Here is a 13,789-nt window from a genome sequence, read left to right as displayed (position 1 = left end):
GGGCACCCAACGCATTTCCTGTTTGACGATACACCGCGCTGCATACCTGAGCTGCTGCTCCAAACTTTTCCCAAGTTTTTCCTGTTAATCGCTATATATTACATATTACTTCATTTATTTTGTCTTTCCCGATTTAATCTACACATTTATAGTCTTATTTATAGGTTTACTCGGCGTGGCTTTCTTCCTTGGAACTCGACGCTACTGTGCCAGTTCGACTAGCCAACTCCAACGTTCTTGACGGATTTTCTTGGCTGGCACAAGCTATTAACGTAAGTTAGCTATAATGTCTCTCACCCACTCACATTGTCCTACATGTGTCATTTTACTCGATAGGTTGACTGTTAGAGAGTCGTGTCCAGTCGCTCGAGGAAGAAAGTAAGCTAGTAACTTTAGATGCGACTGGCGCAACATCACCGACAGGGAGTCTTAGCGCGAGGGAGGACTCAAGACTAGCCCCACCGGTTTCGCCTTTGCAGCATGGTGGGAGTGGGACTCATCAGACGTTAGTGATCGGTGACTCCATTACTCGTAACATTAGATTAGAGCCACCAGCGACAGTTTACTGTGTGCCTGGGGCCAGAGCTACCGACATAGAAGCTAATCTTAGGGTGCTGGCTAGCACTAGGGCTAAGGCAAAGGCCAAAGCTAAGGCACATGGCGCACACACTGATGATAGGTACGAGAATATTGTCATACATGTCGGCACCAATGATGTTAGGCTGAGGCAGTCAGAGGTCACAAAGGTTAATATAGCACGGGCATGTGACCTTGCTCAAAAGATGAGTCGGCATCGAGTAATAGTCTCTGGTCCAATACCTGTTAGGGCGACTGATGAGATCTACAGCAGACTTGTCTCTCTTAACCACTGGTTGGCTCGCTTCTGCAGAGAACAATTTTTAGGATTTGTAGATAATTGGTCTCGTTTCTGGGCCAAACCTGGCTTGTTGAAAGGTGACGGGCTCCACCCGAGCCGGAGAGGTGCTTTTCTTTTGTCTAGGAATATTTAAGCTATTTTCGAGCAGGCCTGACACTCACTAGAACAAGCCGGGCCACAGTCTCTTAGAGAGTCTGATTGGTATGTTGTGAGTTGTTTGGGGCCCGATAGCTTAGCTTGTAGTGTAGCTAGTGTGGTTGCTGATGTAGTTTTTCCCATTGAGACGGTGTCGGTCCCCCGCCCCTTTTCCAATTATTAGGAATTATACCAATTTAACGTGTATTCAGCCTTGCTCCCCCGTTGCCCTTCCTACTAAGTTTTCTGCTAACAGTGCCACCTTTTGGGAAGAAATATCTACAACTAAAACTGCCAAAAACCCATACTGGAATGTTGGGCTCCTAAACATCAGATCCTTCTCCACAAAGGCCGTTTTGATTAATGATCTGATGTCTGAATGCAGCCTGGACCTGATTGGACTCACCGAAAACTGGTTAAACCTGACGAATATTCCCCCCTGAATGAAGCATCGCCTCCGGATTTTGCGTACTCACACGTTCCTCGTGTCTCAAAGAAAGGTGGTGGTGTTGCTATGATATATGAAGCTATCTTCAACCTCAGCCTAAAATCTGTGAACACCGTTAAAACATTTGAAATAATTTGCATGAAACCACCAACTACTTTAAAGAGGAGTAATGCTACTACTCCTGCCCCCCTCCCTCATTTTGTATAGTCACTCTATACCGGCCCCCTGGCCCATACTCCCGCTTCCTAGAGGAATTTGCTGATTTTAGTGCTGATCTTGTGACATATACTGATAACATCTTAATTATGGGTGATTTTAACATTCACGTGGATGACCCAAAAGATCCTTTAAGTAAGACCTTTACTGCTCTAATAGATTCCACAGGTCTCACAGGTGGTTTCCAAACCTACCCATCTGCACTCGCATACATTAGATTTAGTTCTCACATGGGGAATTGTGACTGGCGTCATTGTCCACCCCCACAATCCTATATTATCAGACCATTGCCTGGTTACCTTCAAAATGGACCTCTGCCAGAGCCTTAGAGGCAGTCAGAAAATGTATACTAGCCGTTACATATCCCCAAACACAGCCATAGAACTGGCTAGTATTCTACCCGCTGCACTAAAAGCACTTAACGTTCCAAATAAATCATTAAAAATAAAACTAGGGATCTGAATTTGGTTCTTCAGCTATCACTAGACGATGTTGCCCCTCTCACGGGCTCTTTTGAAGTGCAAGGTCATAGGTTTGAATCCAGCCACAGTCATCAAGCAGGTCATGATAATGGATTATCTGTTTAGTGAAGCCATGTATGCCACAGTAGCTGTCTAGCAGTATAATCATAATGGTAACGATAATGTTTCATTCTCAGGGGACTGCACCCGACTACATCAAGTCTCTCCTCCAGCCTTACACCCCCACCCGCCACCTACGGTCTTTTTCTGACAACCGTCTGGTGGTCCCACCGCTCAAGAGCGCCCGGTCCCAACACAAACTCTTCTCCTGTCTGGACCCCCAATGGTGGAATCAACTCCCCACCTCCATCAGGGACACTGACTGTCTCCCCACCTTCAAGAAAAGGCTCAACAATTATAGCTGATTCTAAACTGCAACACTACATAAACAGTTCTGATAATCCATGGGTCGAATTGACCCTTAAGGTGTGGAAAAATATAATCAGAGAATATAAACTAGATGGAGATCTACTGCCCCTTAAATGGTGTGGATATGACTCAGACTTCACACCAAATAAAATGGACACCAGATTCAAGAAATGGAGAGATAATGGACTAACAGCTTTATGCAATATTATGAATGGAAACAAACTGTTAAGTTTTGAAATGATTCAAGAAAATTATCTGCTGGAGAAACAGGACTTCTTTACTTACAGTTGCGGGCGGCATTATGTCAACAAAAATGTAACAGAGGCAAACTCCAGTCTCATAGAACTGTTTAGAAGAGCATATAAGTCAAATTGCAGTAAAGGGGGTGATATCATCCATATATAAATGCTTTCTAGATCTTAAAACTCATTCAACAGCATACATTAAAGCAAAATGGGAAAAGGAATCCGGGATAGATATTTCTGAGGAAGAATGGACATTAATATGGGGATACCAATGGAAATGTACCAGTTCAATAAGCTGGCGAGAGTTTAACTGGAAAAATTATATAAGATATTTCATTACACCATCTCAGACATCTCATTATAGCGATAACATCCCTGTTTGCTGGAGAAAGTGTGGACACCAAAGCGCAAACCACTACCACATCTTCTGGGACTGTCCCATCATTAAAGACTTTTGGAAGACGATACACAATACTCTACAGGAAATCTTTCACAAGGACATTCCTTTGGACTTTAAGATCATGTACCTTGGAATTTTACCTCAGAGTTGGCTGAAAGGGGACAAACACTTGATGAATGCAATGCTGGTGGCCTGTAAGAAGAATATTACTAGAAAATGGTTGTTACCAGAGTGTCCTACAATTACATCATGGAGAGACATTGTAATGGAAATCTACAGAATGGAGCAGATTACAGCTCATGTTAACCAGAGAATGGAAACATTTCTTAAGCACTGGCAAAAATGGTACAACTATGTCACAGATATATGGCCTGACTGTATTTCTTTACTCTATGGAAAATGATTTCTCCCTGTTTTTGTTTGTCTATTTGTATATGTGTTCGTTTGTTCTCATTTCTATACTTGAATAGTAAGAAAATAAGTATACTGTTTGCCGTATACATAGAATCTGAAACATTGAAATATGTATATGTGAGATTCTGAACACTAATAAAATATAAAAAATTTAAAAAGGCTCAAGACGCACTTGTTCCGGGAGTACGACGGCACTTAGGAATGATTGGCTGGACCTGATGTTTAAGGATCACAATGACTCTTATTGAGAGTCTTGTTGCTCTTGTTGGTTAGTTGTAACTGACTTAAAACTATTGTACTTGCTGTGTAATATATTTTTGTTGCTTGCTTTTTTCCCACAGGTACACCCTTGCACTTTTGAGGTTCATGTAGTTAAATTGTTTAATTGTAACTTGTTCAACTACATGCTCTTATGGTTCTTCCCTTTGGGACTTATCACAATGTATGCTTCATGTTTTGGCTACGCGCAATGTTTGGGGCTATCTCGTTGTTATGATCAGTGACCTATGCACTTTTGTAAAACTCTCTTTTGGAAGTTGCTTTGGATAAAAGCGTCTGCTAAATGCATAAATGTAAATGTAGAAAAGTTCTGATATTATTTAAAAAAAAGGTGTTTGTGGGGAATTTTTGTGACGGAAAAGTGAAGGCTGAAATTTGTGGACATACTTGGATAGTTAATCTAGACTGTAAAGCAATGCAGTTTAGAGATGTAAATGGTACGTTGCATCCTTGTCACCATAGAAAAACCTTTGTTATCGTGGATAGTGAGGGAAAACATAATTCTCCACCACCTTCTAGTCCATTGTTATATCCAGGACGTGATATAGCAGACATATTTTGGTATTGTGGGGACAGAATTAGATCACAGTTACCAAGAGGGTGGGTAGGAGTATGTGCTAAGGTTATGTTAGTTAGCAAAACATTGATTAAACCATTGAGTGACACGACAATTGGTTCAGGTAGACAGAGACGAGCTGCGCCTGTAGGATCTTTTGATAGTGGAATTTACATAGATGACATTGGAGTGCCGAGAGTTGTGCCAACTGAGTTTAAATCTAGAAATCAGGTAGCTGCGGGATTTGAGTCAATCTTTTGTGTGCATTGTACGGTTAACAAAAATATGGATTGGATTTATTATATATATATTATAATCAGCAACGTTTTATTAATTATACGGTTGATGCGATTTCCGGGTTAGCCGAACAATTGGCTAAGACTTCAGAGATGACATGGCAAAACAGAATTGTCCTAGACATGTTGTTAGCCGAAAGAGGTGTTTGTGTACTTTTTAATGATGTATGTTGTACATATATTCCCAATAATACAGCAAGTGATGGGTCTGTTACTAGAGCATTATCAAGCATGCATACTTTGACTAAGGAATTGTCAGAGAATTCTGTTTCAGTTTTGATGATTTAAAAGGCGTCTGGTCCTGAATTGACGGATCTTGGGAAATGTTTGGTAAATGGAAGGCAGTCCTTTTGTCTGTATTGTGTGGGGTGGGTGTCATTTTGTTGATACTGTTATTTTTGGGTTGTTGTTTATTTCCCTGTTTACGGAAGATTGTAGAAAGGACAATGGCTAAAGTTCCATCTCTGGAGTAATAATAACCTTTCTGCTCTGCAAACACATTTGTTTGAATAAAAATTCCATACCAAAGGTTCCAGTGTTCAGTATATACACTTAGTGTGTGTGTGTTTAGAAACTCACTTTCATTGGTGTGATAGGTGATCGTAGTGTTGGAAGAAATCTAAGATTATTGTCTCTAAAAGGAGTAAATGATGTCGACTGACGGCTCAGCGTGGTTTGTATTGAAATTATTGATTAATGAGTGTCCGCTTCTCTGGAAACAAATAATCCAAGTGACAAAGAAAATAAGCAGTTGTGCATAATTTGTTTATTGAAAGAGCTGGTGATCAAATTGTTCTATATCTAAATGCATAAATAAAAATGTTTATGCTAAAACAACACTCAAAGTACAGTATATGTCTAGAATGTACTAGAAAGAAATCTGATGAAAAACAATCATAGCCCTATTCTGAAAGTTTCAAAAAAGGCACAGAGGCAAACAAAAACAGTGACAATGCAATCAGCTAACTCCAATGTGTGCAGATCATACTATCTGACAGACAAACATAGTTTGAGAAATTTCGACTGGGTCATATTTGCAATTGGATGTTGAAATGAGGGTCATCAGTGGTAGCAAATACCTCAGGCTCTCTTTTGAAGAAAAAAAAGTTTGAAGATTATTTCTTAGCCATTTGTAATGTCTATATATGTTAGTTTCCTAATACATTCCACCTACCATTCCATTTGAGAGAGGGGTATTGAGTAAAATCTCTATTCCCAAATATGTTCCTGGCAAAAGGGCACTGTCTACAAAAAACAACAAAAAAGTACAGTCAGACCGTTAAGTCATTTAGGTATTATACTACGTAATTAAAACATCTGTTGTCTTTACCCCACATTCCAGAGCAGTCTTCAGATCTCTGCACGTGTAGCTGCTACCCACAGTGCAGGGGTTTCCTTCTTGCCCTGCTGGCCCGCCCATTCCTCCACACAGGCCCACTTTCTGGGAAGCAGCAGCAAAATCAAGTTAGGATCACCAACCAACAATATCTTGCCCTTCTCAGCTCTTACACCCCTTCACACAGACAAACAAACTACGACCCCCCCCCTCCCCTTTTCTTCCACAGCTACCACCACATTTTAAAGTCTGTAGACATGGAATGGACAGTAAATTATTCAAACGTGACATACCCCACACACATCAAGGGGAGGACCCTTTTTACCCAAAAACCCCTTCAGTTGTTCCCCATGGTACTTGGTAAAGCTGTCACACTGTAAAGAGAGACAATAGCTGAATTTAAATCACATCCTTCCTTTCTTCCTTTAACTTTCTTTGGCTCGGAGTGACGAGTCAAACCTTAGGAAGGATGTTGGGGTGCAGCTGGCAAACAGAGCTTAGGTAAGATGATGTCTGTATCTCAGTGGCGTTGGAACCCAAGTTAAGGCGACTCAGAACAGCCAGGATCACACAAGATTCGCAGTCAGAGACAAGACCGCTTTCTGTCAGAGAACGATAGGGTTACTAGAACAATCAAATAATTATGATGAGATGTTGGTTCAGGCTTAATACAATATATTAGGGCTGGGAAAGGTAACGCGTTAATCTTAGCAATTCATTTGAAATGTTTAACGCGTAAAAAATAATTTAGCGCAATTAACGCGAGACCATTTTTGCGTCTATGGAACCCGAAAATGCTCAAACCATGATTTCAACTACTTATAATCGTGAGTCGGACAAACCTCACAGGCTGCGACCTGCGATAGCCTACTGCATCTGTCCTGTGCTGTAACAGCCTGGCTGGCGATCTAGTTAGCTAACCTTCCCACTCAGTGTGAACAATAGAACTAAGCAAACTAGAGAGGGTACAATTTCTGGGGAAATTGTAGGGTGTGCTTGCTTGCGTCGGTTGCACAGGGGTCCGTTTTTGAATGACATTTTTACAACTGATATTTCTGTATATTTTATATAAAAATGCATACTTATTATTTATAAAGATGACATAGATTTAAAAGCATTTTTTTTTTTGCTGCTCATTTACAACTGAAAATACGAGTGAAGTGTAGAATGAAATAGATGTCTTCTCATTTCCCCTGCAAGAGGCAGCCTCATCGTTGAAACAAAAAGAATAAATTGGGCAGATCAGTGTAAAAATTGACCTAATCTCTATGACTTAAACGTCATTTTAAGTTTTTCCCTTCTCATGATATTTTCAGGCATTTAGCCTACTCATTGCATTCATTCATGAATAAAGAACCCCCTTTGAAGATTATTCTACGACGTTACCCGGCAGTAGAAGATGGAATCGCGATTCAAACAGTACCATCTGCTAACTGAAAATATGCCCCCCAAAACGTAAATAAGCTTGACATTTATTTAGTGGAAAATCGCTCATTCATAAAAAGCTCACTGGTAGCGATCATTGTCAGTAACAACGCAAAATGCGATATAGCCCTGTGTGGAGAAGCTGCCCGGTAAATTGTACTACTACGGTACAGTACTAGACTACTGCTGTGTTCGTCTTGGTAGCGATTGCGTTGGTTGAATTGGATTTAACGTTCCGTTGTACGGTTTAAGCTGAAATTAATTATTTTCATGAACAGATTGACAACGTTTAGGCTGTGGCAATAAAGTTCAGGTTAGTAGTTAGATAGACTTTTGATTTAAGTAAGGGGAGTGCCGAACATGTTCTGTCGCCGTTTGACTTCCTACAGTTGTGTAAGCTAGATGTTTTTGTAGTGTGTCTCACGTAAGCTACAGCGTTGCAGTGAGCTACACTGGTTTGAAACCACAGGTAATGGTAATTTCACCAACAAATCGTTTACTAATGTCAGAATAAACCCTACAACGAAAATGTATATGTGAGGAATGTTTATTTTAACGATTGAAAACAGATAACGCTACATCATAGACCACTGTAGTATGTGTTGCCCGGGCAACAGAGGCTAATGTCATGATGCTAATACTTCAGTGAAATAGTAGACTACTGTTTCCGAAAGTAGATGTACTTCCTTAATAATATCAGCTTATATTGTACATTACACATCACAATTGTGTGTCATATCACAAAGTAAAATTAGTAAATAGTTATCACCTGGCCTCTTTGCTTGTGGCGTTTCTGCAGCTGCCTTGCAGTAAAGCTATAGTTAGCCTAGCTATCTCCCAGAAGTTAACGAGCTGCTAAACTAATATTCTGCTAGAGGTAGTCACGCGAGTTTTCGTGACGTTAGTGACGTAAGTAGCGTCATTGACTGTGGTTAGCAAGTTAGCCACCGTTAGCTTCACTTTTCGACACAAAAACGTAATTTCTACTTAAACCGTGCAACGGAACGTAAATCCCAATACAAGCAACTCAATCGCTACCAAGACGAAACTTTTGACACCTACGTTGTCTATGTAGGCCAAATATTGACTGAGTTTTAGGGGGGCAAAAAGAAATAAAAATAATAATAATAATATATATGTGAGAGAACAAAGGTTGTGCTCTCGCCGAAGGCTTGAGCACACCCAACTAACGTCCAACTCGACATACCAAAATAAACACGAGTTTAACAATAGAAACTTAAACAATGCTTCCGTCAACAAAATCAGGGCTCTCAAGTTTTGAAGACAGGCAAGAGTGACATTCCCCCCCATACCCACCCCCCACCAGGGGGTCAAAATTAATTAATTAATTGCTTTTTACCTGACATCTTTGAAAGGCAGCAATGATTAATGCATCCATGGCCAGGATATAATTATAAAATATGACATTATTTTAAAAGTGACCTATAACATCGACTATGCAAAACACATGAAATTATTACGCGTATTTGGAAAGAGATGTTTATAATGTGACAATATGTCAGTCATCGTGTGATAACGAAAATATGACTAGGCCTATTATATGTATCAGACGAAATATTGCAAGCTCCGTCAAAGGTATCAGGCCTATGTTCGTCCCGCACTGGGTTTGAACCTGCCACCTCTGACATTCCAAGCGCCACCACTACCAACTACGCCAACGAAAAGCTAGCTGACCGTCCACGCGGGTGGCCTTTTACATACCTGAGGAGTGAGTTTCACCGATACACACCGGCTACATCTATGAACTACTTGTTCTGAGCAGGTGTTGTCAGTGAACAGGCTGTAACAACTGTTGGTTAAGACACTCATGAAAAACTGATGCTAATTATCTGGGAAACATTTTCTAACAGCAGTCAAGTTGTCATTGTTTGTGTCAAACAAGTTGTGAATTTGTTGTAACATTAAAACAGGATATCATGACTGTGCTCAAAGTGATGATCGAGCTCCAGTGGTTTGCTCTGTAGGTGAACAAAACTTTTGGAAGACGTTGTAGCAGAATCACGTAAAAAATTACAGGATATGCTTTTTTTCCATTGGTTGTTGCATTAAATCTTACCCAGATACAATGGTGCTATTTTCCGATTGGCTATTGTATAGACCCTTTCTTTTTTTTGATTGGCTGATAAGTGGCAGGCTCGACTAAGAACTCCAGGGGAGACGTGCTTGATTCCTGCCGGTTCCATAGTGAGAGTGGCGCGGCCAGAGGATTTTGGTTGGGTGCTGCGGCCTCGGGAGGAATGTCCCTGTACTTACTGTAAGTCGCTCTGGATAAGAGCGTCTGCTAAATGACTAAATGTAAATGTAAAATGTAAATGTCCTACCACAAGCCATGCTGAAAACCAAGAGCGCAGTTGCTACAAAGCTTGGCCAAGCCAGTCAGTTTGAAACAATGTTACAATGAATACAAAAAAGTAATAAATGAATATGTAATGAATAAATAAGTCACCAATCCTGTTTCCAGTCATTTTTGTGTAATTTATTCAATAGTCTAATAATGATGCAGGGCCCTATCGTGCACCCAGCGCAATTGACTTTGTCAACGACGCAAGTATCATTCCTAGTTTGCACTCGACGCAAAGCAGACTTTTCCCTCCACAGAAGCACGTCGGTAAATTAGGGAATGACTTTGCGCAGTTCCGGGGGCGGTTCAGCGAAAAAAGGAGGCGTGTTCCGGCGCAAACGTTCCCTGGTGCTATTTTGCAGTTTCAGAAAAACAATTCCGCCACAGACCAGAAAAAACGTAGTCTAAAGTCAATGGCGCGTTATTCAGATGCTATTTTAAGGGCGCAAGCTTCTTCATTTACCCGAAGAACGTTGATGTTGTGCAGTAGTTTGAGTTGTAGTTCAGTAATGGCGGCAGAGAAAGATGCGAGCGAAGCTATTCTGCGGTTGTGGCAACGCTGCCGAATATCCATAAATTAAAGCCGGAGCAAGAACATTCCTTGCTGAGTTTTGTTGGTGGTCATGATGTTGTGGCCCTCCTCCCCACGGGGTTCGGGAAAACGTTTGATTTTACAGCTACGGCAGCTAGCTCCGTGGTGAAGGAGTTGGCTAAGGCGAACGCTAGCAATTGGTTATGGCAGATCAGAGTGGCTCTGGGCAGATCCAATAGTTTTAAACTTCAACAGAGTACCCGCCTTCAAGGAAGTTAACGCTTGTCAATGGAGCGATCCCAGACCCTCTGTACAAATGAAATGTACGAGGGTCTGGTTAGGACCAGGCTAGGCACATGTACTCCAGCAAAAAAAATCTAGCATAGAGCCCTGTCCAGTATTTTTGATAACCTTCAGGGTTTAAACTTTAAATATTCAACGTGCACATAAACACTTTGTTGTTTATAAAGTTGCTGTATATATTTGATGGGAATGACTTCTGTAGTTCCCAGGAGAGACTGTTTACGGTTCACGAGATGTCATAAAATGTTCTATTTAAAATATACATGTGCTAATTGATTTAATTCAGTGTTTTACATGATGATAACAAACTCGGGGAAAATGTGATTCATTGCGATTACTCACAGCATATTGTGCGCAAATTTGTTTTTATAGATTCCCAGCCCTACTATATATGTATGAAACTGATCAGTACTGGAAGACTGTAAATGTGGGCTACTGAGAAATGGTGTCTCACCCACGAACATCTGAGTCTCCTGGCCCTTGCACATGTGGATGATGGAGCAGATGGCCTGAGGGGTGGCATAGCTTAGGAGCAAGTCCAGCAGCTTCTTACCGTATTTCTCAATCAGACCCTCACACTGGTCCTTGACAGAGGCAGGAAGAATGCCACACACTCTTCCGAGCAAGTCAATCACAGCACTCTGCCAAGAAAGAAAGAGATGAGCAGATTAGAAAGGTTGAAATGTGTATGTGTGTTTATAAAGTGATTTTGCATATTTCTTACCTCAGTTCTTTCTTTGGGCAGCAGGCGCTCAACCGTTTTTACTATATAAATGCAGAAGGTACACTCGAGTACTTGAGTAGATTGCACCTGGTAAAGCGACCACAGTAGAGGGGAGGGTAAAGGGAGTGAGGGAGAGCCAAGGACTGACAAGGAAACACAGAGTGTGTGAAACAGTATCAAGTCTTACTGCCTTAATGCCTCACCTCTGAAACTATCATGGCTGCCCTCATAGCTTCTCGAATATGACTTATCAGCAGGTTCTGTTGCGATATATCTGACTGGGTGCCACAGAGTCCCAACATATTGCAAACCTGACCTGGTTTCTGTAGAGTAGGGGAAGGACTTGATGATTGACTCCACAATTCACTTCTAGTTCATCCCCCAATTTACATCAATGACAAGTATAAAAACATCAATAATTATTGCTGCTAAATATAAAAAGGGAAATAATACATACAACAGTGGAAGTCAAGAAAGCAATTGCCATGGGAAGGTTCTTGTCAATCTGATTTTTGCAGATTTTAGAGGCTCCTGGTCCTGGCAGACGTTCACACAGCTCCTCCAGACTTTCTTTGATCTTTTCCTGCATGAAGAAGAGGCAAGAGCGATGTGATTGGAGCAGGGCCGGCTCTAGGGTTTTGGGGGCCCTAAACAAAAATAGTGTAGGGGGCCCTTTGATTGGCAATACATTTATTTTATTTGAATTTAGAAAGATAGAAAGAAGATAGAAAACAGGAAGTGTTTCCCATCTCACCTCAACGATATGGAACTGATAGCTAGAGTGTAATGTCAGGAGTAGCTAAAAACAGAGCAACCTTCTCACAAATTAAAAGTCTTAGGAACAGATGTTTTTACTACAGATATCTGAAAAGGGATTACCCATACCTTAAAAAGGGATATACATATATCAACAGTTATCTTGAACACTGCATCCGTATGTGACTGTGATCACAAATCATAAGTAGGCCTGAGAAATTTGTGTTAGCAGCTTTAATTGTTTTCACCTGAAGGTCTCTGTTGGAGAACATATCAAGAAGAAGTTCAAATATTTGGGTACAGTCCTGGCAGGTGTCCCCTGTCTGAAAAAATAAGTGACACTGATAAAAATGGTTGAGTTGGACCAAGACTGAGGCACAAAAAACTAAAGGTTTTTAAGAGTCATGTGTTTTTTTCTATTAACAAACCATTCTACCAGGGAAAGAGGAAGGCTACGGTTATACATAACTCAGTTAAACCCACACCTTTCCAAAAAAAGAGAAGTGAAATGTATGTTCTCATTACTTTTTAGTGACATTAAATGGCAAAACATTTTGCCTTTGTACTAGCTCAAATTGTACACTAATATCATGGATATGAAAGCCATTTAATATTTTTGACTGTATTGTTGGTTTACATCATTTGTTAAATAAAAACATATCCACTATTCAATTAAAATGTTTGCATGTAAATGCTTTATGTGCTATATCTCAACAAAAGCACAGCTGCACTGGTCAATGTGTATTTAATGAACATTTTGTACTTTAAAATGGAAGAAGTACTAACCAACTACTGTAAGGTAAGTAGCAAGGAACAAGACACTTACTGTCAGGTTGTCCCACACATTTCTGTTTCCTTCAGCATCAATAACCCTGGCAAGAGCTGGTAGAAAGTGCCAATTGGGAACATTTTCGTTGCTTGTTTCACCACATTTAAACTTGAATCCATAATATATCAATGAATACTATCAATATACAATTAAATAACAATGAATAAAACAGTGTTCTTAGTGTGTATCAATCAGTTGATTGAAACATCCTAAAATGTTCTTACCAGAGCTCTGGTGGGCAATGAAGACAAGCAAAGTGATCGTAAAGAAAGCCATGATGAGTTGGTTGTGTGCCTGGTGAGACAGATCTAAGGTGCAGGGTAGGTGTATGACTACTTTTATACAGTATCCGCCTGTCATAAAAAGGAGTCCCCAGCTACAGCTTGACAAAAAAACACTCAGCTTGATTAGAAATGTGTTCACTTCACTTTAACATTGCAGAACTGATACCTTCCAGAAAAATAGGGCTCCACACACGTTTATGTTTGCATTTGAGGTAGGATGTCTGACTATATTTTCTGCAATTACTTAGCATAGAGTGAGCTATTGATAAAATGATGAAGATGCCTTGAATGGAATCAGTTGTGTGTTGTGTATTGAGAATATGTGCAAATGCTAGATGCCGCTTTGTAAAAAAATGTAGAAGGCACGAGCAAGAGTTGAGTTTGCCGCGGTGTATGAATTAAGAGGATGAAGAGGATTGCACGAGTCCTGAAGTTTTATGTTGGATTAAATGCATTACATATTGGCAACTTGGATGGCCCTA

The 13,789-nt window shown here is 40.5% G+C and overlaps 1 protein-coding gene across 2 annotated transcripts; it reads right to left on the bottom strand.

Moving 5' to 3' along the window:
• Positions 1-5,513: 5,513 nt before the first annotated feature.
• sftpba (surfactant protein Ba) lies at positions 5,514-13,349 on the bottom strand. 2 transcript variants are annotated; one of them, XM_062478334.1, is made up of 12 exons: positions 13,248-13,349; positions 13,021-13,076; positions 12,443-12,517; positions 11,896-12,021; positions 11,642-11,761; positions 11,439-11,525; positions 11,169-11,355; positions 6,552-6,694; positions 6,386-6,466; positions 6,087-6,197; positions 5,931-6,001; positions 5,514-5,845 (listed from the first exon to the last, which is right to left on the bottom strand). In XM_062478334.1, the coding sequence occupies exons 1-11, from the start codon at positions 13,297-13,299 to the stop codon at positions 5,966-5,968; spliced, it is 1,074 nt and encodes a 357-aa protein (XP_062334318.1). In that variant the 5' UTR covers positions 13,300-13,349; the 3' UTR covers positions 5,514-5,845; positions 5,931-5,965. The 2 variants fall into 2 exon arrangements, with proteins under 2 accessions (XP_062334318.1, XP_062334319.1); XM_062478335.1 differs by having other exon boundaries at positions 5,515-5,845; positions 11,268-11,355.
• Positions 13,350-13,789: the final 440 nt, after the last annotated feature.

This window comes from Osmerus eperlanus, chromosome 14 (genome assembly GCF_963692335.1).
Source record: "Osmerus eperlanus chromosome 14, fOsmEpe2.1, whole genome shotgun sequence".
NCBI classification, from domain to species: domain Eukaryota; kingdom Metazoa; phylum Chordata; class Actinopteri; order Osmeriformes; family Osmeridae; genus Osmerus; species Osmerus eperlanus.
Note: the sequence above shows the minus strand (reverse complement) of the source record. Positions and strands in the feature narration are given on the sequence as shown.